The 25,606-nt window shown below is 40.3% G+C and overlaps 1 protein-coding gene across 1 annotated transcript; it reads right to left on the bottom strand.

Annotated features, from left to right (window-relative positions):
• Positions 1-21,436, bottom strand: drd4a (dopamine receptor D4a). Its single transcript, XM_010901943.4, has 4 exons — positions 20,606-21,436; positions 18,573-18,685; positions 16,610-17,292; positions 1-827 (listed from the first exon to the last, which is right to left on the bottom strand). The coding sequence occupies exons 1-4, from the start codon at positions 20,876-20,878 to the stop codon at positions 616-618; spliced, it is 1,281 nt and encodes a 426-aa protein (XP_010900245.1). The 5' UTR covers positions 20,879-21,436; the 3' UTR covers positions 1-615.
• Positions 21,437-25,606: the final 4,170 nt, after the last annotated feature.

Here is a 25,606-nt window from a genome sequence, read left to right as displayed (position 1 = left end):
CTGATATTTATACTTTTAATTGCTTTTTTCTCAGTTGGAGGAATTCGATGCAATTTGTCACCACAAAGCTTTCCACATAAAACATGGAAATTACATATTATGGGCAGCTGACAAACAACATTGCTGTCACAATACATCACAAGCGTAAACCCAACAGAAAAAAGTTGTAAAAATGTAAACTCCAAAAGAGAGGAAATGGGCAGATAATATTTTTGGCCCCTCCAACTTGTATAATTCTGCAAAATAAAGATTACTTTTGGAAATCTGTCCACAAGTATTCCCACAAATAAAAATAAGAGACTTTGTTATTATTTTACAATCACTTGCTGGGCTTTATTTATAATTATTTTCTGTGTCCCAACCATATGGTCCAACAGAACAATGTACTGGCTGACCCCTGCTTTACAGCAAATCACAGACTTGATATTGTAACATCTATCATTGTGCTTTAGTTAATATTTTTCTTTATCCATTCATCGACGGTAGTGCCTTAGCTTAGTTTCCCATTTGTTTTTTGCAGTGTTGCTAAAACTTATGGTCACACTACCATAATGATTTGCGAGACGCCACAATCGGACCTGCAGCCAGGCTGATGTTTTTTTTCTTTTCTTCTTCCTATGGGTGTGTACAGAAGCTGTGGAGAAACTTCTGGAAGTAGTTCCTGAACTCTGTGTTGAAGACGGTGTAGATGATGGGGTTGAGGGCACTGTTGACGTAACCCAGCCAGGTGACGGTGCTCATCAGGGCTGGGGGGATGTAGCAGGTGGCACACAAGGCCCGCATGGTGTGGACCACGAAGAACGGAGTCCAGCAGAACAGGAAGCAACCTGGGATGGACACACACAGGCAGTCAGACACCCATGTACAAACATACAGGCAGTCAGACACCCATGTACAAACATACAGGCAGTCAGACACCCATGTACAAACATACAGGCAGTCAGACACCCATGTACAAACATACAGGCAGTCAGACACCCATGTACAAACATACAGGCAGTCAGACACCCATGTACAAACATACAGGCAGTCAGACACCCATGTACAAACATACAGGCAGTCAGACACCCATGTACAAACATACAGGCAGTCAGACACCCATGTACAAACATACAGGCAGTCAGACACCCATGTACAAACATACAGGCAGTCAGACACCCATGTACAAACACACAGGCAGTCAGACACCCATGTACAAACACACAGGCAGTCAGACACCCATGTACAAACATACAGGCAGTCAGACACCCATGTACAAACACACAGGCAGTCAGACACCCATGTACAAACACACAGGCAGTCAGACACCCATGTACAAACACACAGGCAGTCAGACACCCATGTACAAACATACAGGCAGTCAGACACCCATGTACAAACATACAGGCAGTCAGACACCCATGTACAAACACACAGGCAGTCAGACACCCATGTACAAACATACAGGCAGTCAGACACCCATGTACAAACATACAGGCAGTCAGACACCCATGTACAAACACACAGGCAGTCAGACACCCATGTACAAACATACAGGCAGTCAGACACCCATGTACAAACATACAGGCAGTCAGACACCCATGTACAAGCATACAGGCAGTCAGACACCCATGTACAAACACACAGGCAGTCAGACACCCATGTACAAACACACAGGCAGTCAGACACCCATGTACAAACATACAGGCAGTCAGACACCCATGTACAAACACACAGGCAGTCAGACACCCATGTACAAACACACAGGCAGTCAGACACCCATGTACAAACATACAGGCAGTCAGACACCCATGTACAAACATACAGGCAGTCAGACACCCATGTACAAACATACAGGCAGTCAGACACCCATGTACAAACATACAGGCAGTCAGACACCCATGTACAAACATACAGGCAGTCAGACACCCATGTACAAACATACAGGCAGTCAGACAACCATGTACAAACATACAGGCAGTCAGACAACCATGTACAAACATACAGGCAGTCAGACACCCATGTACAAACATACAGGCAGTCAGACACCCATGTACAAACATACAGGCAGTCAGACAACCATGTACAAACATACAGGCAGTCAGACACCCATGTACAAACATACAGGCAGTCAGACACCCATGTACAAACATACAGGCAGTCAGACACCCATGTACAAACATACAGGCAGTCAGACACCCATGTACAAACATACAGGCAGTCAGACACCCATGTACAAACATACAGGCAGTCAGACACCCATGTACAAACATACAGGCAGTCAGACACACACACACACACACAATGGGGAGAACAAGTATTTGATACACTGCCGATTTTGCAGGTTTTCCCACTTACAAAGCATGTAGAAGTCTGTAATTTTTATCAGAATAACACTTCAACTGTGAGAGACGGAATCTAAAACAAAAATCCAGAAAATCACATTGTATGGTTTTTAAATAATGAATTAGCATTTTATTGCATGACATAAGTATTTGATCACCTACCAACCAGTAAGAATTACGGCTCTCACAGACCTGTTCGTCTTTCTTTAAGAAGCCCTCCTGTTCTCCACTCATTACCTGTATTAACTGCACTTGTTTGAACTCGTTACCTGTATAAAAGACACCTGTCCACACATTCAATCAAACAGACACCAACCTCTCTACAATGGCCAAGACCAGAGAGCTGTGTAAGGACATCAGGGATTAAATTGTAGACATGCACAAGGCTGGGATAGGCTACAGGACAATAGGCAAGCAGCTTGGTGAGAAGGCAACAACTGTTGGCGCAATTATTAGAAAATGGAAGAAGTTCAAGATGATGGTCAATCTCCCTCGGTCTGGGGCTCCATGCAAGTTCTCACCTCGTGGGGCATAAATGATCATGAGGAAGGTGAGGGTTCAGCCCAGAACTACACAGCAGGACCTGGTCAATGACCTGAAGAGAGCTGGGACCATAGTCTCAAAGAAAACCAGTAGTAACACACTATGCCTTCATGGATTAAAATCCTGCAGCGTACGCAAAGTCCCCCTGCTCAAGCCAGCGCATGTCCAGGCCCATCTGAAGTTTGCCAATGACCATCTGGATGATCCAGAGGAGGAATGGGAGAAGGTCATGTGGTCTGATGAGACAAAAATAGAGCTTTTTGGTCTAAATTCCACTTGCTGTGATTGGAGGAAGAAGAAGGATGAGTACAACCCCAAGAACACCATCCCAACCGTGGCTCATGGAGGTGGAAACATCATTCTTTGGGGATGTATTTCTGCAAAAGGGACAGGACGACTGCACCGTATTGAGGGGAGGATGGATGGGACCATGTATCGTGAGATCTTGGCCAACAACCTCCTTCCCTCAGTAAGAGCATTGAAGATGGGTCGTGGCTGGGTCTTCCAGCATGACAACGACCCAAAACACACAGCCAGGGCAACTAAGGAGTGGCTCCGTAAGAAGCATCTCAAGGTCCTGGAGTGGTCTAGCCAGTCTCCAGACATGAACCCAATAGAAAATCTTTGGAGGGAGCTGAAAGTCTGTATTGCCCAGCGACAGCCCCGAAACCTGAAGGATCTGGAGAAGGTCTGTATGGAGGAGTGGGCCAAAATCCCTGCTGCAGTGTGTGCAAACCTGGTCAAGAACTACAGGAAACAGATGATCTCTGTAATTGTAAAAAAGAAATCTGTACCAAATATTAAGTTCTGCTTTTCTGATGTATCAAATACTTATGTCATGCAATAAAATGCAAATTAATTACTTAAAAATCATGCAATTCCATCACTCACAGTTGAAGAGTACCTATGATAAAAAGTACAGACTTCTACATGCTTTTTAAGTGGGAAAACCTGCAAAATCGGCAGTGTATCAAATACTTGTTCTCCCCACTGTACAGGCAGGCAGGCTTTCAGACACACACACACACACACATAAGCAAATTAACCTGCAGGAACATATGCACACAGGCACGTACATTCCAAACCTCTGAGAGGTTTGAGGTTCTTTATATTTACAGTGGGGAGAACAAGTATTTGATACACTGCCGATTTTTCAGGTTTTCCCACTTACAAAGCATGTAGAAGTCTATATTTTTTTTATAGTTATGTGGAGAGACAGACACCTCTCATTAATAAAATTATTATAGTTCTGTAAAGAGACAGGCACCTCTCATTTATAAAATGATTATAATGCTGTAAAGAGACAGACACCTCTCATTTATAAAATGATTATAGTTCTGTAAAGAGACAGACACCTCATTTATAAAATGATTATAGTTCTGTAAAGAGACAGACACCTCATTTATAAAATGATTATAGTTCTGACGGACAATCTTCACACCATTACTACTGTATGTCTGCATGCTAAATCACCCCTGGTCTCTTTACACTAGTGTACTATTTTTGATTAGGGCAAGTAGTAGATTTTCTAGGGATTAGGCAACAGAGGGCTATTTGGGTCTTGTCCGACTTTTAACCAAACTGGAATTGCTGAGTAGATCATCGCTGTAGCTTTCAGGACATCAGCGAGTGGCCACTGGGAACAGGTCCAGCAGTAATGATCAAGTCAAACACAATCAGACACTGAGACCAAAACTATGCCACCTTACTCTTATGGGCTCCATCTAGATGACTGCATTTCAGATTGAATTAGCCTGAACTGACACCAGCCCTTAACTGTTTCTGGCTTTGTGCCTGAATAGACGGCGCTAATAGGATTCTAAACATCTCAGTGTATTGCATCATGAAGTATGATCATTGCCCAAAGATGTGGTATGAATGTGATGTATTGTAGGTAAACAGTGCCATTCACAGAAATAGGCTACATAATGTATAATTTCCCAATCAGAGTCATAGCCAGAGAACTAGTTAATGGCGGATAAAGCGGGAAGTCATAACCAATCTGTATTGCCAGCTGTCACTGTAAGTAATACTCTGTTAAAAATGAATTTGCTGGTTAAATAAATGCCAAATGCTATTCTAAATCACTGGTCCATACATATACCAACTGGGCACACACGTAGAAAATGCAAGAAAGATACTTTAGATAAAAGCATACATCAACTTAACAGAACACCCCGAGCTAATAATCTTTGTACGTAAAGAAGAATGAAATAGGATTTATAGACTCAGCTATATTGTATGCTAAAATGGGAAATTAATATAAAATTGTTTACTTATACAATTGCTCAGAGAAAGAGGATTTGGGGTTTTCTATTCACACAATAATTGCACAAATCAAAATCCACAAATACATTTTAATTGACAAAATTTCATTTTTACTGTAGGTGACCCAGTGGTTTGAATGGACAACAATATCCTGGGAGATTCTGTATGGACAATGGAAAATAGCATTGGTTTGTATTTCCCTGTTGTTGTGCTGTATTCTTTTTTATTGTAACTGTGTGTAAAATGTGTAAAAAAAATAACATTTCGCATGGAGGAATAGTCTAACACCCCTACCAATACATATTATATGAAAAGATGGAGGATGCAGAAATGAATGAAATTGGGGTGCAAAAGATGTAATGCCCTAGTCTTTTCAGTATATTTTTACAAAATGGCCTTCAGTGAGCAATTGTATGAGTATAAAATAAAAATGTTGAGCCTACCACATACTATTTGTATGATGCATAGGTTTTTTGTAAGGTAACAATAATTTTCGACCTGTATACAGGCCTACTGTCTATAACTAACCCTGGCCTACAGGAAATGCTACCAGCCACATAGATATCAGGCAGCTGGCCTTAATAATTCAGAAATGCTGATTACTTTTCTATTAATATCCAGGATGAAATTTAGGATGACTGATAGCTCAGACGCTGACTGTTCATGCTGGGGAGGTCTGGCTTGCCTCCCAAATACAGCAGCACCATTCTCAATGTAGTGTACAATATGCTTAACCATGGCCCATACGGGTACTGCACTAGGGAATATGGTGGCATTTGGAACACATAGGGTCCTTGTTATTTTACCAGTCAAGTGAGTTAAGCAGCAGCTAGGGTTACTGCAACTCCAACCATGAAGGCCATTAGCTAAACAACAGAATGTGAGGCAGAAATAACGTTTGATTTCATCCATTTGTTCAGCATGCCTCAGCGGATTTCCACATCTGGATGAAGTGTCCCAGTCATGTAATGTTGATCCCTAAGGAGCAGGATTAAGAGCGCCTCATGAGATGTATTGCGCAGGTACTTCCCTACAGACGTGCTGTATGCCTTGGTCTGTGTTTGATCCATTGACTAATAATAAAAAGCTAAGAATCAACCATGCCTTTCTCCTGTGGCTGAATGGGCCAATAAGTCTCTAGGTTTTTCCTCTGACTTGTATCAATGTTTTTACCCTATGACATTCTGGTCCAACAACAGAATTCCAGGCAGAAAAAACATTGGATCTACTGTACAACCCCGTTTCCAAAATTGTTGGCACGCAGCTTAAAATGCAAATAAAATGATTCAATGATGTGAAAATCATTTATCCCTATATTTAATTGAAAATAGTACAAATATTATCATTTTGAATTTAATGCCAGCAACACATTTCAAAAAGGTTGGGACAGGGGCATGTTTACCACTGTGTTGCATCAACTCTTCATTTCACATTACTCTGTAACTGTTTGGGAAGTGAGGAGACCAATTGCTGTAGTTTTAAATGTGAAATGTTTTCCCATTCTTGCTTGATAGAGAATTTCAGTTGCTCTCCCTTATCAAATCTTTAATTTCATAATGTGCCAAATGTTTTTAATGGGTGACAGGTCTGGACTGCAGTCAGTTTAGCACCCAAACTCTTTCACTATGGAGCCATACTGTTGAAATACATGCAGAGGTTTGGCATTGTCTTGTTGAAATAAGCAAGGCCTTCCCTGAAAAATACGTTGTCTGGATGGCAACATATGTTGCTCCAAAACCTGTATATATTGTTTAGTATTAATGGTGCCTTTGCAGATGTGCAAGTCACCCATGCCATGTACACTAATGCACTCCCATACCATCACGGATGTTGGCTTTTGAACTGTGTGCTGACAAGAAGCTGGATGGTATCTCTCCTACTTAGTCTGAAGGATGCAGTGTCCATGATTCCTAAAAAAAAATCTCACATTTTGATTAGTCAGACCACAGGACAGTTTTCCACTTCGCCTAATTCCATCCTAAATGAGCTTATATATGGTTATGGTTTAGCGATTTACTGTGTTCACAGACAATGGGTTTTGGAAGTGTTCCTGAGCCCATGCAGTGATGTCCACTACAGAAACATGTCTGTTTTTAATGCAGTGCCGTCTGAGGGCCCGAAAATCACGGCCATACAATACTGGTTTTTGGCCTTGTCCCTTGCATACAGAGATTTATTCTGATTCTCTGAATCTTTTAATGATATTATATACCATAGATCATGAGATCCCCAAACTATCTGCAATTTTATGTTGAGAAATATTATTCTTAAAGTATTGCACTATTTGAGTGCACAGTCTTTCACAGAGTGGTGAACCCCTCCCCATCTTCTGAAAGATTCATCCTCTCTGGGATACTCTTTTTATCCCAAATCATGTTACTGACCTGTTGCTAATTAGTTGTGAGATGTTCCACCAGGTGTTTTTTTTTAGCATTACACAACTTTTCCAGTCTTTTGTTGCCCATGTCCCAACTCTTTTGAAATGTGCTTCTGGCATCGAATTCAAAGTTGGCATATATTTTTCAAGAAACAATAACATTTCTCAGTTTCAACATCTGATATGTTGTCTTTGTACTATTTTCTATTGCATATAGGGTTTAACTCACAAGGTCGATGAAGTGTCCAAACTGTCTTATTACACACCGGGACTTTCTGAAGGTGCCTCAGGATTAGGAAATCTAATTGTGATAGTGTGCTTCTGGGTACCTTTGCACAAACCGGTCAGAAACAAAAGATCCGTCATTACCTTTTACTATTAAATAAAATAATGGATTTAAGGATTGAGTGAGGTTGGTCGGAATGCTGTCTTTCCCAGGAGAGTCCCTTATGTCGGACACCACCTAATTGAGGGATGTACCGATTATTTTCCCAGCATACCTCTGTGGTATAGGTTACTTATTTTGTTTGTCTCCTGTTCCAGATATGATCAACCTGTATGTCATATCTGTTTGATTCAATTTCTTTGACCCTAGAACGCAGGGTTTGAAAAACGGCCTTATCTTCCAAGCCATCGTTTAGGTCTTGCTTCAGTTTGCCCATGCCTTTTCAATGAATACACCAACTACATTAATCCACACCATCCCCTAGATAGATGGACCCATGGATAGTACATGGACACAAGGCAGATTGAGGTTAATGTTTGTTCTTTCTCCTCTCACCTCCAACTCTCCCCTTGTCTTTTCGCCCATTTCCCCTAAATCTCTAGCTGTCTTTGTAGACTAATTTTCCTCAGTACTGTGTGTATGTGTTACTCCTTTAGTGTGTAGTATGACTTTGTGGTGTGAATGGTTACAGCCTGGGGCATGAAAGGATTATCCAAAACAATTTCTTATCAAGCTCTCTGCTTATAACCCTCCAATACTCTCCAATGTGTGTATGTGTGTCTGTATGTATGTATGTGAATATACTGTAGCTTAGAAAATTTAATCAAATGCATTTGGTCTGAAACACAAATATTTAGTCTATCACATTTAGTTTATAACACAAACATTTAAAATTTTGTCTTAAATTTTTTTTTTTTTCACATAAATCCCAAGAATGTCAAAGCGAAAAACAATTTTTGAAAATGTGCCAATTTATTTAAAGAAAACAATTAAATATCTCATGTACAGTTGTGCTCATAAGTTTGCATACCCTGGCAGAAATTGTGAAATTTTGGGCATTGAGTTTGAAAATATGACTGATCATGCAAAGAAATTATTTTATTTAAGGATAGTGATCATATGAAGCCATTTATTATCACATAGTTGTTTGGCTCCTTTTTAAATCATGATAACAGAAATCACCCAAATGGCCCTGACCAAAAGTTTACATACCCTTGAATGTTTAGCCTTGTTACAGACACACAAGATGACACACACAGGTGAAAATGACAATTAAAGGTGAATTTCCCACACCTGTGGCTTTTTAAATTGCAATTAGTGTCTGTGTATAAATAGTCAATGAGTTTGTTAATTCTCACATGGATGCACTGAGCAGGCTAGATACTGAGCCATGGGGAGCACAAAACAACTGTCAAAAGACCTGCATAACAAGGTAATAGAACTTTATAAAGATTGCAAATACCAGTCAGTACTGTTCAATCACTTATTAAGAAGTGGAAAATTTGGGGATCTCTTGATACCAAGCCAAGGTCAGGTAGATCAAGAAAGATTTCAGCCAAAACTGCCCGAAGAATTGTTCAGGATACAAAGAAAAACCCACAGGTAATCTCAGGAGAAATACAGGCTACTCTGGAAAAAGATGGTGTGGTTGTTTCAAGGAGCACAATACGATGAAACTTGAACAAAAATTAGCTGCATGGTCAAGTTGCCAGAAAGAAGCCTTACTGCGCTAATGCTACAAAAAAGCTTGGTTACAATATACTCAACAACACCTTGACATGCCTCACAGCTTCTGGCACATTGTAATTTGGAATGACAAGACCAAAATAGAGCTTCACTGTCACAACCATAAGTTGTTTTGCCAAGACGAATGGGCAGTTATACCACCTGCAAGAATTCAGGGCCTCATAGAAAACTATTACAAAAGACTGCACGCTGCCATTGATGCTAAAGGGGGCAATACACAGTATTAAGAACTAAGGGTATGCAGACTTTTGAATTGAGCTCAGATGGATCATGTGTCCTTTGATCATCCTTGAGATGTACCTGGAACTTAATTGTTTAACTGTGGCAAATTCATTTGATTGGAAATGACATAAAAACACCTTTCAATATAAGGTCACACACAAAAACTAAACCATGAAGTCCAAGAAACTGTCTGTAGACCTCTGAAATCGAATTGTGTTGAGACCTAGATCTGGGGAAGGTTATATAGTGTTGAATGTTCTCAAGAGCACAATGGTCTCCATCTATGTGAAATGCAAGAAGTTTGGAACCACCAAGACTCTTCCCAGAGCTGGCCATCTGGCCAACTAAGTATCTGGGCAAGATGAGCGTTGGTCAGTGAGGTAACCAAGAACCTACTGGCCACTTTAACAGAGCTTCTGTGTTCCTCTTCAGAGGTTGGAGAACCTGCCAGAAGGACAACTATTTTTGCAGAACTCCATCAACCAGTAAAAAGTACAAAGAACTCAACTGGGTTCAGCTGTGTTCACCACTTTAGGGAAGCATCTAATAATGATCTAAGTAACCAGCTAAAGGGAGTTCAAAACAAACCAGTAATCAATTAAATGAAAAGGAAGAGCGTACATTATCAGTTAAGGTCACTGGCTAGTTATGAACTCTGTTTACCTGGTAATTTAGCTCTTCCTTAGGAACTTCCCAAAACAGGTGAACACTGCCAAGTACTTTTACTTTGTACTTTTTACACCTCTGCCATCACTTAGGCCTTTATGGTACAGTGCCTAGACAGACTGGAACTCTAAGATCATGAGGAAAAAGATTAGCTGGTTTGATGAAACCAAAATTTACTTATTACGCCTAAATGTCAAACACCACGTCTGACAAGTTTAAGGTATCGCTCATCTCTTGGCTAACACCAGACCAGTCTCCCACTCCCTCTGCAGCTTCTCAGGGTCAGGGACTGAGAGACGGTTCAGAGTTGTGGAAAGGATAAATAGAGCAAAATGCAAACGTCCTTGATTCAGAGCACACATGACCGCAGACAGTGGCAAAGATTAATCTTTCAGCATGACAACGACAGCATGAGCACACAGGCACCACAATACTGGAGTGGCTTTGGGAAATGTCTGAATGGCTCAGCCCAAGCCCAGTCTTAAAACCCATTGAACATCTGTGGAGAGACCTGAACATCGAAGTTCATCGATGATCCCCATCCAGACTGACAGAGCTTGAGAGGATGTGCAAGGAGGAACGGGAGAAAATGTGCAAAGCTAATTGATGCATACCCAAGAAGACTTAAAACTGTGATCTCTGCCAAAGGAGGTTCTACCAAGTCCTGGGGTCTGAATACTTGAATACTGAGATATTCTTTCTTTTAAATTCAGTCTACATTACAACTAAATGTGGAGAAAGTGAATGGGGTCTGAATACTTTCCATAGTCACTGTATATGTATGTCTGATATGTAAATGTGTCTGTCTACTGGGACGGACTACAAGTGTGCCTCTCTAGCTTAAAGCTGTTTCACAAGTTCTCAAGGGAACTGTGTTAAGTGTATGTGGAATGCTAGAACCGCCTTGCTATCATTTTATTTTTGGTAATACATGATTCTGTACACGTCTCTTTGAAGCACATTCTCCATGTATGGTTCCTGAGCATTTGCACAAAGCGTTGACACATGCATCGACTGAAATAAGATCACCTGTGGTGAGGTACCTTCTCTCAAGAATGCAAACATCTATGACCTAGTTCCCTATATATTATTTAAATAATTCACTGAATATTTTTACCCTATTTATTCCTAATAGTAAATTGAAATGGATGAAGTGGACAGTCCAAAGTTAAGAGACTGTTCTAAGAATGTAGCTCTGACAGCTGCCAGTAATGTTGCTCGCTACTTTGTACCTTTTGGCTAACACTATCGCATCATTGTAGGCAGCTACCTTAGAGCCAAGGCTTACCGCACCACTGACATTTATCATGGTGGAACAGCAAATACATCATCATGAAAATGTATAAGGTTGAATTTTACTGCACATAACAACACTTTTGCATGATAAATGAACATGAAGGATTGACACTATTAGTATACCATTAGAAGTAGCTAGCAAAATAGCTAGCTACATTAATTAAAATGTTAGATATTTTTGTGGAGCTTTGAGTATGAAGGGAGGTTAATTAGACAAAAATAGTTGTGCTATCTGACAAATGCAATTCCCTAACTAAGTAATTATTGTTTCAGTAGTTCTAGAATACATGAACATTCCAACACATGGCTTACAGTAAGGAAGTTAGCTTGGATTTCCTTGTAATCCACTGTGGGCCTTGTCTTCCAAGACATACTGTTCCTTATTAAAGATTATTAATGTGTTTACTTAGCTGTGTTTACAGTAGAGGTCCATGCTTCCTGTCAGAAGGACTAAACCTCCACCAATGACATGGTGATACTGTAGAGGTAGCATCCTCTCTTGGCCTTAAGACCCCATTCTACAGTACATAACGAATGGATTGAGTTTTAAGGATAATTAGATGATCATGTTTAAAGGTTATGAAAATGTCTTAGGTCAAGTGTTCTCTATACCTATTCACAATCCAAGTTCCTGAGTCAGAATGTTGAATAAACTTGATTTAAAGCGGCAACATGTAAGATGTTTACAGTACTACTAGCATAAATGCAAGCCAAAAAATGCTGTTAATGTTTATAAAATGTTGGCTGTGATATTCCCTATATAAACTTTCTCACCAGTCTGTTTATCAGTTGGCTTTGACATGTAATCTTTTCATATTTGCTCCCTACCCAAAACCACCCTGCACCAGCTAATACTATTCCAGTGTCATTCGGTAAGGAAAGAGGAAGAGACAAATTGTGCTATTGTTTATCCACTGATTTCATATTTAGTCATATTTAGGATATCGAAGGAAAAAAAATCTAGTAAGAAGTCTAAGTAAGCTGGTCTGTGTACTGTATATGGTTCTGCCCAGTGCTGGCTCTTGCCTTTTGAGGGCCCTAGGCAAAATTGAATTTGGGGCCCCCTCTCCACTAGCTGTCGGGGGCCCTAAGCACCACTTATGACGCTTATGCCTGACATACTCTTTGTCTTTAAAAAAAATGGCCAAGCATAACCAAAAAACTAATGTTTGGGAGGAAACAACTTAATTTCTTTAAAATGTGTTAAAACATAGTATGGTGCATCACATTCAGTGCATGCAGTCAACTTGTAAAGTATGTTTCATTTCATTCTAAAACTGCTGCGTTGAGAAACTTGCTTTCTGAGTCCATACCACAGGGGAGTGATACTTAGAAGGGTTTGATCAAGTTAGATACAACCTTCTTATGATGCGCTGTATTTCAGAACATTGGATTTGAAATTATACAATGACTACAGAGTGAAAGTGCAGACTGTCATCTTCAATTTGACGATAATTCCATCCACATCAGATAAACCGTTTACGAACTACACAGAGACACCAGGGTTCATGAGTCCCACTGGGTGGTGAGCACCCTCCGGGTTTGGAGAGTCAGTAATCAAATATGTCTGCAACAATGGAATATTGGGGTGTGATTTAAATGTTTTTAAATGTGGGGTATGAAACGTATTTAGACTGACTAACATTATGTGCAACAAAGGAGTCATGTTTGGTACAATAATTGCACACAGGTGCTGCTGCAGTAACCTGTTTGTTTGGGGACATTTTGCCTTCAATCATATTATATTCACCATGTGATTGGATTCAGATCAAGTTGCTGACTTGGCCAGCAGTGGCAGTGTTTTTGGAGTTACTGTCCTGCTGCATGATGAGATGTCGTATAGTTAGTTTAGAAGTATTGTGTATTATCGGGGGGAGACAAAATGTTTTGGTACTCTTGAGAATTTGTCCTGCTGATGTCAGCAGTCACATCATCAATGGAGAAAAGTGAGCCAGTTCCAGTTGTAGCCATACTCTCCAAGCTATATTGCTACCTAAACCACATTTTATAGGTGAGGTGGTAAAGCACTTCCTATTTTCTCCACACATTTCTCCTGTTTCCATCTCTCTGTTATAGGTTAATCATTGTCTCATCTCTCAAAATCTTTACATGCTAGTCTACACACTTCAATGGTAACCTGTTCTTTGCCTATTACTACCTTCAGGAGGGTTCCTGATCTGTTGGAATCTTGTCCTTTCATCACCATTAAAAGTTTTTTTCAGTCATCCACTTGGTCTACCAGACCAAATACTTTATTCTTACCAAACAGTTGATTTTGCTACTATGGGTCTGATCAATTTAAGTTTATCTGCCTCATAGCGACCAACATGACTCTCATTGACACTTGTTTGATCCTCATGTTGTCAGACACCAGCAGCAGACTCCAAAGCAAAGTCTAGATTCAAGACTCAACAATGATAGTTATCTTGTGCAAGCACTACTGATGCAGAAATGTAAAACATATGTAAATTGACAGTATGAATTGTACCCCATCTTCATTTAATCATTTATAGTAAATACAGGGCCAAAGAAACAACACTCACTGTCCTAAAAATGTTTGAGTTTTCTGTATAATTTGATGAATAGCTAGAACAACAATGAAACTACAATTCACAAATAATGTGTGGTCTGGGGACAGAAGTGCAGAGCGGTATCCTGAGTGAGTGATATGGAAAGGAGCCAAGCCTGTGTGTCTGGGGATGGGGATTTAGGAGGGGGAGAGAGAGCAACTCCATCAGGCTCAACTGTTATCCCACCCATTTCTTTACTAAAAAACAGAACGTAGTCAATAGGCTAGGATTGTTTAAAGCAAACATAGTCTTTATATTAAGCAAGCAGACTTGTTATTATTGTTACATTTTATGCTTGGTGGCTGGTTTACAGGACAAAAAAAAAACAATACTTTTTTAATTAGCCTATGGAAATAGACAAAATTATTGTAAAACCTATGCTGTGCAGGCTGTTGCTTTTCTGTTCATTGTCTTTTTCTTCTGTTAAACTTGTTTCTATGTTCTTTAAGCAGTTTCACCTGTGTCTCGTTAGTCCCTCATTATGTCTCTATTCAAGTTCCTCCTGCCCCAGTGTTTCTTGTCAGTCATTGTTTCATGTGATGTTCCTGTATCCTGTTCTTGGATGTTCCCTGTGATTACTTTTATTAAAGAACCTTTGTTTGAACACCTGTGTCCTGCAGCCATGGACCGTTACAGACGATTATGTTTTGCCTGGTTCAATGGTTTCTTCAGTGACATACAGGGGGTGGAAAAAACAACGGAAACAACTGACAATGTATCAATATCAAGGACCTAACAAGGAGTAGGGCAACCCTTTGTCTTCAGAACAGCTCCAAATCCTCTTGGAATGGAAGTCATGAACTGTGTGTAGTGGGATATTGCACCATTCCTCAAGAATAAAAGCCTGCAGTCCTTTCGGGGATGAAAGCGTGTGGTCCAGAAATTCCCATAAAGGTTCAATGATGTTCAGTTCTGGTGATTGGGGAAGCCATGGAAGGTGTTTTACGTCATCCTGGTGTTCATAAAACAACTTTTGAATTTGTTTAGCAGTATGTATTTGGGCTTTATGATCCTGGAATCCTAAAACATCATGAGGGAACAGTGTTTGCACCACAGGGTGTACCTGGTCCTGTAAAATGGCCTCATATTCCTAGGCTGTTATACAACCATGCAGAGCAATCATCTGACCCAATGACTCCCACGACATGGCTTCACATACCAATATGGATCCCTCTACAATTTAACAGCTGGCAACAAACATTGTGGGCTTAAGATATTCTTTGGTTTTCTCCAAATGTAAACTCGTCCATATGTAGGAAATAGGGTGTCATTAGTCTTTGTTCAGTGGTTTTTAAATAGTAGCCCTGCCATACCTTTCATCTTTGTGAAGCTCTTGCAGTCTTTGCTGAATCTGTGTCACTGAGGAGCTGAATCAATTTTTCAAGATTTTTCTTATGCTGTACTACTGACGCAATCTGCTATCCCTTTCAGTCACCTTTGACGTACCTCTTTGCTGATGAAATGTGTCCATGTTCTGAATATACTGTCAGCATTTTGGAGACTGTTTGCTAGTTTTGTTAGTTGCAGCTGCGTTTATAATTGAGATTTAGTTAGTTCAAAGTAACAGTCCTTTTCTATGCAATGTTTCCGTTATTGTTTCCTCCTCGTTTTGGTTCTGGCCAGCAGTAAATTGTTTTAGTCACTTGTGCAAAGGTAACCTATTTCAATAAATATTATGATATATAAATATAATACATAAGAACATTATAAAATACTATAATAAAGATAGTAGTATAATTTTGGCAGCATTCATGCCAAAGGGTAATTGTAACTATTTTCTAACAACACCTGCATTGGAAGTACCATGAAACAAATATGCCCCTTATAGAAATGAAATCATACCACTAGCCCAAACATAGGTGAACAATGTAGCTATTCAACATTTAAAAAATGACAATGATCGGCCCAAGGGTCCAATAGCAACCAACTGAAATAAGACACACAGGCAATATCTTAATTGGCTTGCTTAAAGCTGCATCATTCATGTGTACTGATGCCTTTTTCATGCTTGAGGCCACATTGTACTTTTTGTGTTTGTGACACATAGTTCATAGAAATCCTTCAGCGGGATTAATGTTTTTAACAAGGTAACAAATCGCATTTAAAACATCTCATTACGTGTCAATAGCCTGAATTCCGAGAAAAGCATGACTTCACTTATGGGTGTCTGCCCGGAGACAACTTCTAGAGGCAGGCTAATCACTGCAATGTTTCTGCTTTAAGTGCTGTATATCATAGAAAGAGAAGCAAGTTCTTTCTGTTGCATTGCCATTAACAGGTGCATCAGAGCCTTGGCTGACAGTCTAAACTCAAAAATGTCTCTGCACAGTGCAAAACAAACAGACGGGAGAATGAGAAGAATCCAACTCACCCACGACGACAGGAAGCACCTTCATGGCCTTTCTCTCTCGGCCGTTAATCTTGGCTCTCTTCTTCTTGCGAGGGTCAGGCAGAGGGCAGAGGTTGTACCTAATGTTGGAGTAGGCTACAACAGTGGGCGCAGACCTGTCCTTGTACTCAGATATTATTGAGGAGGTGTTATAGGGGCAGTCTGGGGTGTCTGGTGAGGAGTTGGCATAAGGGCCGTCTGGAGATTCTAGGTGGTAAGGGTCCTGCTCCTCCAGATGAAACTCCTTCAGCTCCTGCTTTGTGTCCGTGAGCTCCTCTCGCTTGATAACGGGCGGAAGAGGAGACAGGGGGGCCAACGGCGGCAGAGAGGAAGCTGCTTCCTGGAACTTCCTGCAAGCCTGGATGCTCCTCCTCAGTTTGGCCTTGCGTGCCTCCTCCCACCTCCTCAAGCCCCTGAACATGCCGCAGTAGAGAAGTAGCATGATTGGGCAGGGAAGGAAGAAGGAGCAGACTGAGGAGTAAACCACATAGCTGTCGTCCTCTAGTTTACACTCTTTCGGGTCCCGCTGAGGGACATTCTGAATGCCGAATATGACAGGTGAGGCCACAGCCAAGGCCAGGATCCAAGTGCCTGAGAGCAGAAAGATCTGCCTCTGGTCCACATGCTTACGGTTGTAGTTGAGAGGAATGGAGACAGCTATGAACCTGATGAATCAAGCAGAGAAAAGATTGAGAAAGGCACCCAGAACTATGCAAAGGTCCTTGTTAGATGGTTGTTGACCCTTCAGAGGTGCAGTTACAGCCAAGTGGTTTTCAGTCCATACTTCAGAAAAAGAGAAAATTGTCACACCATTCTTTATAGTCACACCATTCTTCATGATGTTGTGATAATGAAGAAATACCACTGTATATACAATGCAAAAACCTCTCTACCTTTTCTCAATTTCATCCACCTTATGTGACGCCCTCCCTCTTCCCCACTGGGTTTCTCAGAAAATGAGTCTATAGAAGATGAGGGTAGAGGACACGAGGAGTATTAAATTGAGAAAGGGCCCCGAGCAACAAAAAGCAAGAAAATGGTTGGGGTTCTATTTCACAAATGCTTATTAAAAAACTATGGATTTCAGTAAACAAAGAGTGGTGCGACATTATGCAGGACTTAAAAAATAACAAGGTAACTATGGTAGGCTGTTCTGTACTTCGTTTTACAAGTAACCAACTGCAAGCGACCGACAAGTGTCCACTATAGTAACCTATTTTTTGTAAAAAAATATCATCCTACTCAATATGTCACAATTTCAATCTGTAAATATTCTAAATATATTAATGCTATGTACAAACATTAAACAAAGTGTGTTTTCATTAGCAGCTGCCTTGCTAGGGTTAGGTTTAGGATAAAGGTTAAGCTTAGGGTTAGCGTTAGTAGATGGTAAGTTCAAATATCAATAGTCAGTGGATAATCTGTAGAGCATCTACAGACATGCTTTTGGGACTCTTGAAATAATTTATTACGTAGAAATATTTTTGTTGTAATTAAAGTATACGTCTCCTCCATACGCCCAATATATGCTTCACTCTTTGTGTTGTTACTTTTTGCATTCACCTTTTCTCAATATCATCAAGGGTGCCAATGCTTCTTGACATGATTGTATATAGTGAAGCAAGACACATCAGATCATCTAATTAATGATCCCTTGCCAATGCTTGCAATTTATTAGTATTGGGGGAAAAAAGAAAATCTGAGGTATTCTGTTTTCTTCTCTATTTCATAGTTACTTAGTTAAGAGTAAATGCTATTAGGGAAGACAGAAGAACAGTCAGAGGACAGGTCACTGCTGATGCCGTATTCATTTCTCCTAATCAAATTTACAGTGGATAATATAGTTTGACTTAGGCTTTAGTGAAAGAGTCTCAACAAATCCACCTGTGCTTGCATTGCAATGCTGTTTCTGAAATGTCAAAGGAGTTAAGGGAAGGTTGATCACCTGTCGATGCTGATGGCGCAGAGGTTGAATATGGAGGCCGTGCACAGCAACACATCCATGGTCATCAGGCCGTCACAGATGTGCATGTTCAGTGACCATATACCACCCTGAAACTGAAACAGACCACAAAGGTCAACATCAATCACCCTCAAAACAACATTGTCTCTCTCTCATTCTTTCCACAATTTCAAGCATCCTTTTGCCTTATCTCCGCAAAAAACAATTAAAGAATAAAGGTCAGACTTTGGAGCTGTTTTGCTCCTTTGGTCGAGTTGAAAGGAGCCAAGGACATATGGTGCGAGGAACCGCGGAAGGCTGGACGGAGAAACAGCAAAAGCCCACTGACAACTCCAAGCACCTCTCTGCCCTCCAATCACCTCCACAAGGTCTTCTGCCAGGCAAAGGTTCTGCACCCACCAGATTGGCTGTCTGTGAAATCAATTTCCACATTAGCCACGCTGCAGCTCCATCACCCGGCCTCGTGGTGAGGCCCCTCTGGCTGATTGGAAATTGCAGGCTTGGCACGCGGTGCTGGTTATGACACGTTTGTCTCAAAAAAATGGAGAGGATTTTAATGTTACTCTAATCACCAAAGAAATTATGAAACCTTTAATTGTCTTCTTCTCTCTTCCACTCTCCCTCTTGCTCTGATTTGGGGACGTGTTCAGTGTCGTCTCGGCTGAGGTGATATGTGATGTTGTTTTCCGCCATATAAAATGCATTTCCCTCCTACCAGGCCATCAAATAGGGGGATTCCATCACATGAAGTGACTTCTACCAGCCTTGTCAGGTCACCATTCCCCTCCGGGACAACATTAGAGGAGGGATACCAGACTTTATGGCTGCCTTCTGAAATTATTAGAACAGAGTGCATTCAATATCATTCATCATTTCATCCATGCTCTCTGTCCGCTTGGCAATTTGGTTTCTGTATCAGCCTCTCTAGTCCCCTCTGAAGCACCCTGTGAAGGGGTCACAGCTGCTTTAAAGTGACAGTTACCCTGTTAATGGAATGTTCGGTCAGTGACAAGCCATTGTTTCTCTCCTTTGTCTCTGGGCTACTAGTGGCTGTCTGTCTCAGGGGAGGAGGAGCGCGGAGCTGAAGAGAGGTGCTGAGTAGGGGTGCTACTCAGCCTCCGTTTCCTGGCCCAGTTTAGATGATGGTCTGCTGGAACAAATGTGGGTATTGTGCTGCGATTAGTGAGGCGTGTGTTTTAGCATGAACGAATGAGAATGCAACCACACAGTATTGGGTTCCGGTCCCATCAAAGGAGAGGCGACACATGTCCCCTGAGGGGTCAAATACAGTTCTCTTCTGCAGTGTAGCTACTGTAAAAAATGAGGGAAAATATTCCCGCCCATAGTAATGACTTACAGACAGTAGTAGCTTTGAGTACACCTGATTATTTCGGGGGAAAACATATAGTATTATTTGTTGCTAACCACATTCAGTATAACACAGCGCAGCAGCAGATGTCATGAAGTCAGGTTTCCTAATGGTTATTTAGATGGCTCCAGTCATTCTGGTGTAGACAAGCTATATGAAACGCTTTGACAGAAAAGCTCTGACCACCACAGCAATATGGGCACACAAGCCTTGGCCAACCATTGGTTAATCCATCTTGCAGGTCATCCATTCGGTGCCATGTTCACCCTTGCATCTACTGCAACACACATAAACAAACATATCCCCAATGACAACTTATATTTTGGTTAATAATGTGGTCTATTCTGTAATCATTTGTTGAAGTTTAGAGTGGCAGATGACGTCTTACATCATGAACAATGTAACATTGTCTATTCTAATTGGAAATTGCTGTCAATCATAATTAATTGGCCCTTTCTAATCAATATAATAATTTTTATATTTTGTATTACATGTTTTCCTAATTAATATTATCCTGTCTAATTATTATGAATATTACTATTACTACTACTAGTATTTATACCGTGATTCATCATCCTAAAGGCACATTGTTTGAATCTGAATAAAATGTATGGTTTTGACTGAGGCGTCATACCGTTTTACTCACCTCAACATATATAAACAGTGGCAAAACCAAAACTGCCAACATCAAATCAGCCACAGCCAGACTGACTATGAAGTAGTTGGTTGTAGTTTTCAAAGCGTTCTCCTTGTACACGCTAAGGCACACAAGCAAATTTCCACAAATGATTACTATAATTAGCAATATTCCAAATATCAGAGCAAGGACGTTATAGTCATATTCCTGGCTTTGGCCGGTTTTAATCTCGTCACCCAGAACTAGCACTGTGTTGTTTGAGACGGTGAGGTTGGCTGGCATTTCTGCGGACTGCCGCTCGCACCGAAAAGGATCCACGCTTCCTCTCTTCTAGAAGAATAAGTTATTTAACGGACGGTCCATGTGGAAGTCTTGAAAGTGATTTTCATGTAGGCGGCGTTTCAAACTGGTGTGCAGGATGGGTTTCTTTTGCATTCTTGAAGTTGTCAATGCCGAAAACTCTGTTGAGACGCCTTGTTGTTCTTCATGATCCGCGTCATCTTTTCAGCACTACGCGCGCTGGACAGAGACAGAGCTACAGAGGTTCCTTCTGACGCCGGGTCCCGGCTGACAATACCAGCCAGCAACAGGCCAACGTTACCAAAATTCATATTACTTATCGGTCGACCCTGACCCATTGGATTCAATTCCGTTAATGTAGGTCTATCTTTTAAAATCAAAGTCAATTTGGCACGCGCGCTGTGTTGTTTTTCTTCTCAGTCCAGTTATTTCCGATTGAACAGGCGAGGGTTATCAAGTCCGTCTTTGCAAAAAACGTTTTTTTCATGTTCTGCCCTTGAGACCTTTTCCAAGACGCAATTTCAGAGATCTGAACGTGCAGTTGATATACTTATTTCTCAGTCCTTGCGAGTGACTATTGGAATGGGAGTTTTCGTGTGACCAATGACGGAATCATTTATTGGCTACTTATGAATGATCAATCAGCAGTCAAAATTACCATAGTAAGTAATACATACTGAAAATATATTTTTAACGTATTTCCAGACGATGAACACGGGTTTTTATTGTCCTGAATGAAATATATTTCATAGACATTCAATACAGGCTACGTCTAATTACCAGGCTACGTCTAAATATTTAATTATTAGAAGCGAAATATTGTTTTCAATTCGTTTATATTTTCAGTTGAAACAGTTCGTCTGTTTCTCTGTTTGGTCATGAAATATTTGATTCCTTTCTTTAAATGTTTTCATTAAAAAACACAACCTGTTTTTTAATTTCCATTTTATATCCATTCTTACAGGTAATTGTGAATATTACCCTAGGTGTCAACCGTCAAAGTTCTGTCGGCCTGAACGTACTGAGAATCTGATAATGTAATAGCTTTCTAATGATTAGATGATATAAGTGAGCAATATATATATCATTGAGAAATCTTGGTGTATGATGATATTGCTTTTCACTATGTAAAATGACAATGGGAAAAAAGAAAGGTATATGATGAGTGTTTGGTAACACAGAGAACTAGCATTGCTGCACTGCTAGTACACATTTTCTAACTGAAAGGACAACGACCTTAAAAAAATCATTATGAGAGATTGAGGGTCCAAGTGAGAATGACGACCCAATTTGAGGATCTGGCCAATGGACTATAAGGAAATTATTTATCATGAGGGATATTTGAAGAAAAGCTCTTTGAAATGAAAGTGAATGCCCCCCACGCCCACTTAGAGGAAAATTAATTGCTACCTGGCACCACATCTTTCCTGCTACTACAATGAAAAAATGCAACAAAAGGTTACACCTAATGAGGCCTCATCTTGGTTGTCTGACAAAACATCCAGTCGTCAGACTGTTATAATAAAATGTAAAGCACTTGCCATATGCTGTCAGTTAACATGAGAGAGTATCATTTCAGTACTGGTTTGTTTGGGACAGAAAGCATTGAACTGCTCTGGTACATGAATGGGGATTTGTTTTAATTGACGAAATCAATTAATGTATTTTTTATTCTTTACAGAACCTTATTTTACAACCTGGTCTCAGAAGGATTACGCAGACTATTTTATGTAAATTTTAGCTAGGGGATTTTGTAAGATATATTACGTTCAGTAAAATAACATTAGAGTTGGAATGGAGAAAACCCCCAGAAAACTGTGTTTCGGACCGGTGACCTTCCAAATCTCTGACAGGTGCACTACCCACTGCTCCAGTGAGAAACCTGCAACCTGTAAAGGCGAGGGGTGGTGTTACAACATAAATATGTTTGAAGTGATTTTCTTTGTAACCCTAATCCAAACCATAACCCCAGTGCTGTGATACCTAACCTTAACCCGAACCTTAATCCCACTGCTGTGATGCCTAACTATAACAATAAAATGCTTTTATAACATATTCTAGCGACCTTGGTATTGCCGTTACTCATCCTGAATTGACATATCCAGTGTGGGGCAATGGGTAGGGTGACTGCCTTCTCATCCAAATGTGGCCGGTTTGAAACGCAGGTCAAACATTTGTTAAAAAATATTTATATGTTTTCATAGCATTCGTAAATATCATAAGTTTGTCTGGCGTTCGTAAGTTATTTTACGTTTTAATAACACTCGTAACATTTGATACGTTGTAAAAGCGTTCGTAAGATATGTTACGTTTTAATAATTTCGTTATGTATCATACGTTTTGTTGCCGCATTGTAATGTAACCTAACGTAACGTCACATATCATACGAAATCGGGTGCCATGGATTTTCGTAAAATAGTCTACGTAGTGTCATGAGACCACGTCGCATTTTAAGGCTTCATTGGATTAATTAGCTCTTCACTCAAGAGGGCAAATCCCGATGTGTGTCTGATAATCAAATCATTAGAAATTTGTTTGACTTTATCTGAAACCTATATTTGGTTATTCATCTCTGGATGTACAAATAATGTGAGCCCCCCCCCCCCCATATCCATTCGTTTGCTCATCTACATTTAGACATTTTGAATCAATCTTTTGATATTCAAAATGAGCTGGCGACTTCTCTTGTAGTTAAGCATATTTTAGGTTACTTTCTTGTATAAAGTATTATTTTCAATACTATTGTAGGCTACTTTTGAATTAATATTAAATGTGCACTTCAGACAAATGATCACTCCACTAAAGTATGAATATTTAACATACCACCAACAATCGCTAGTTGTTTGGGGGAAGGGAATGTACGGCACTCTTAATTTTGATTGGCTAGAATTGGTTTTCACTCAAAGAAATTTAAACCAACAATTATTTTCAGCTGAAATGGAAATGGGGACTCTATTTACTCCACATGGCTTAGTCTGTGAACCAGTTCTGCTAGTATGACTCCCTGGACCACTTCTGTGAAAAAAGTAAAACTGCATGTTAACTGAATGCCCATAACATCTTTGACATTTTTAACTTATCCCCAATCCCCAGGCAAGTGGAAGGAAACAAAACTTTCTGAACAGACAATTATTCATGATGAAAAATATCATATTAAAAGGATACGCACATTTTATAAAATAATCATAATAAGGAGACTTTACTCTAATTATAATAAGAAAGATTGCTGTGTGAATAAAGATAAGGATGTGGCAAGTACAGTATTTGCCGTATTTACACAGGTATTTTATTGGGGATGTTTGGAAAATGTGCAGTTGTAAAGTAAAGCAAAGTCTGAGCATTAATGAAGAGTAAAAATATGTCGGTTAACAGCAGGAATTGTTAATTGGGAGTGTGTTCAGTCAGGACAGTTCGCATGTTGTGCTGTCTAACGGCAAAAAAGCATTGGTGAAAGAGTGCAAGCTTGTTTCGTCCCTCTATGGAGATAAATAAGGGTCATTGATTGGTTGATTGGCTCCTCCACATCGAGAGGGGTCAGCTGAGGTGGCTTGGGCATCTGTTTCGGATGCCTCCGGAACGCCTTCCTGGGAAGGTGTTCCAGTCCTGTCCCACCGGGAGGAGACCCCGGGGAAGACCTAGGACACGCTGGAGGGACTATGTCTCCCGGCTGGCCTGGGCATGCCTCGGTGTCCCCCCGGAAGAGCTGGAGGAAGTGTCTGGGGAGAGGGAAGTCTGGGCATTACTGCGTAGACTGCTGCCCCCGCGACCCGGCCCCGGATAAGCGGAAGATGATGATGATTGGTTGATGAGTGTTCTTGCACAGAAACTGTTTTTCCAAAGTTGGATGACAAGTATTCGCCACATCTGGCAAGTGAATGAGTTTTCCCAGCTCTGCAAACTCTGCCCTACTTTTTCCTCTTCTCAATATCTAGAATGCTTGGATGCAGCCCCTCAAATAAGCTTGAAGTGTTTCCAATATAAAAGATAGGCAAGTCTCTGTGTTCTCAATAGTGCATGCTCTACCATTTGGCACTGTGTTCTCAGGAAAGAAAGTAAGTGGGTTGTAATCTGAGATCACTCTGTTATGGTACTATGCAATATAAGAGTCGGGGAGTAATTTGGGCATTGAGTCGTAGTCAGTTCCATACTTAATACCTAACGGGCATAAAAGTGTAGCATAATTCTTAACCTGTGAGATAACAGAGCTTCCATACTTCAAATAGATTTGTATTATTCATAAATATATTCAAGAATGTATAGTGTAGGTTGGAGCACAACGGGTGAAGGATCAAGCCTTCACAATGGGTGAAGTACTGGACCAGCACATAGTGCAGTTCTCCTCACATCAGATTAGTTTAAGCAATATCTGGTATCAGGACTAGGATGTTTGTAAAAAAGGTGGGATTATTGATTGGTTAGACCATAGATATTTTTGTTAGCAAAATTTAGGGTTAAGTGGGTCTCTCCTACTATGATCAGGTAATAACTATTTTCAGTTCATTGATTAGAAGACTGCTAAAATACAACCCTTTTTCCAAAAAGTTGGGACGCTGTAATGTAAATGTAAGAGAAACCGAATGCAATGATCATTTGCAAATCATTTAAACCCTATTTCCAATAGAAAATAGTGCAAATCATATCAAATGTTGAAACTGAGAAATGTTTTTGTTTCTTGAAAAATATATGACCACTTTGAATTTGATGCCAACA

Source organism: Esox lucius, chromosome 19 (assembly GCF_011004845.1).
Source record: "Esox lucius isolate fEsoLuc1 chromosome 19, fEsoLuc1.pri, whole genome shotgun sequence".
Classification (NCBI taxonomy): Eukaryota; Metazoa; Chordata; class Actinopteri; order Esociformes; family Esocidae; genus Esox; species Esox lucius.
The sequence above is the reverse complement of the archived record's forward strand: the minus strand, read 5'-3'. Positions and strand labels throughout refer to the sequence as shown.

Bases quoted from the DNA above. Each gene is read 5' to 3' on its own strand.
- drd4a (XM_010901943.4), bottom strand. From the start codon at position 20,878: ATGCCAGCCAACCTCACCGTCTCAAACAACACAGTGCTAGTTCTGGGT. The intron at 18,686-20,605 runs GTGAGTAAAACG...GGTCTGTTTCAG, and splicing joins CACTGTTTATATATGTTGAG to TTTCAGGGTGGTATATGGTC. The intron at 828-16,609 runs GTGAGTTGGATT...TGTCCATCCCAG, and splicing joins GGTGCTTCCTGTCGTCGTGG to GTTGCTTCCTGTTCTGCTGG.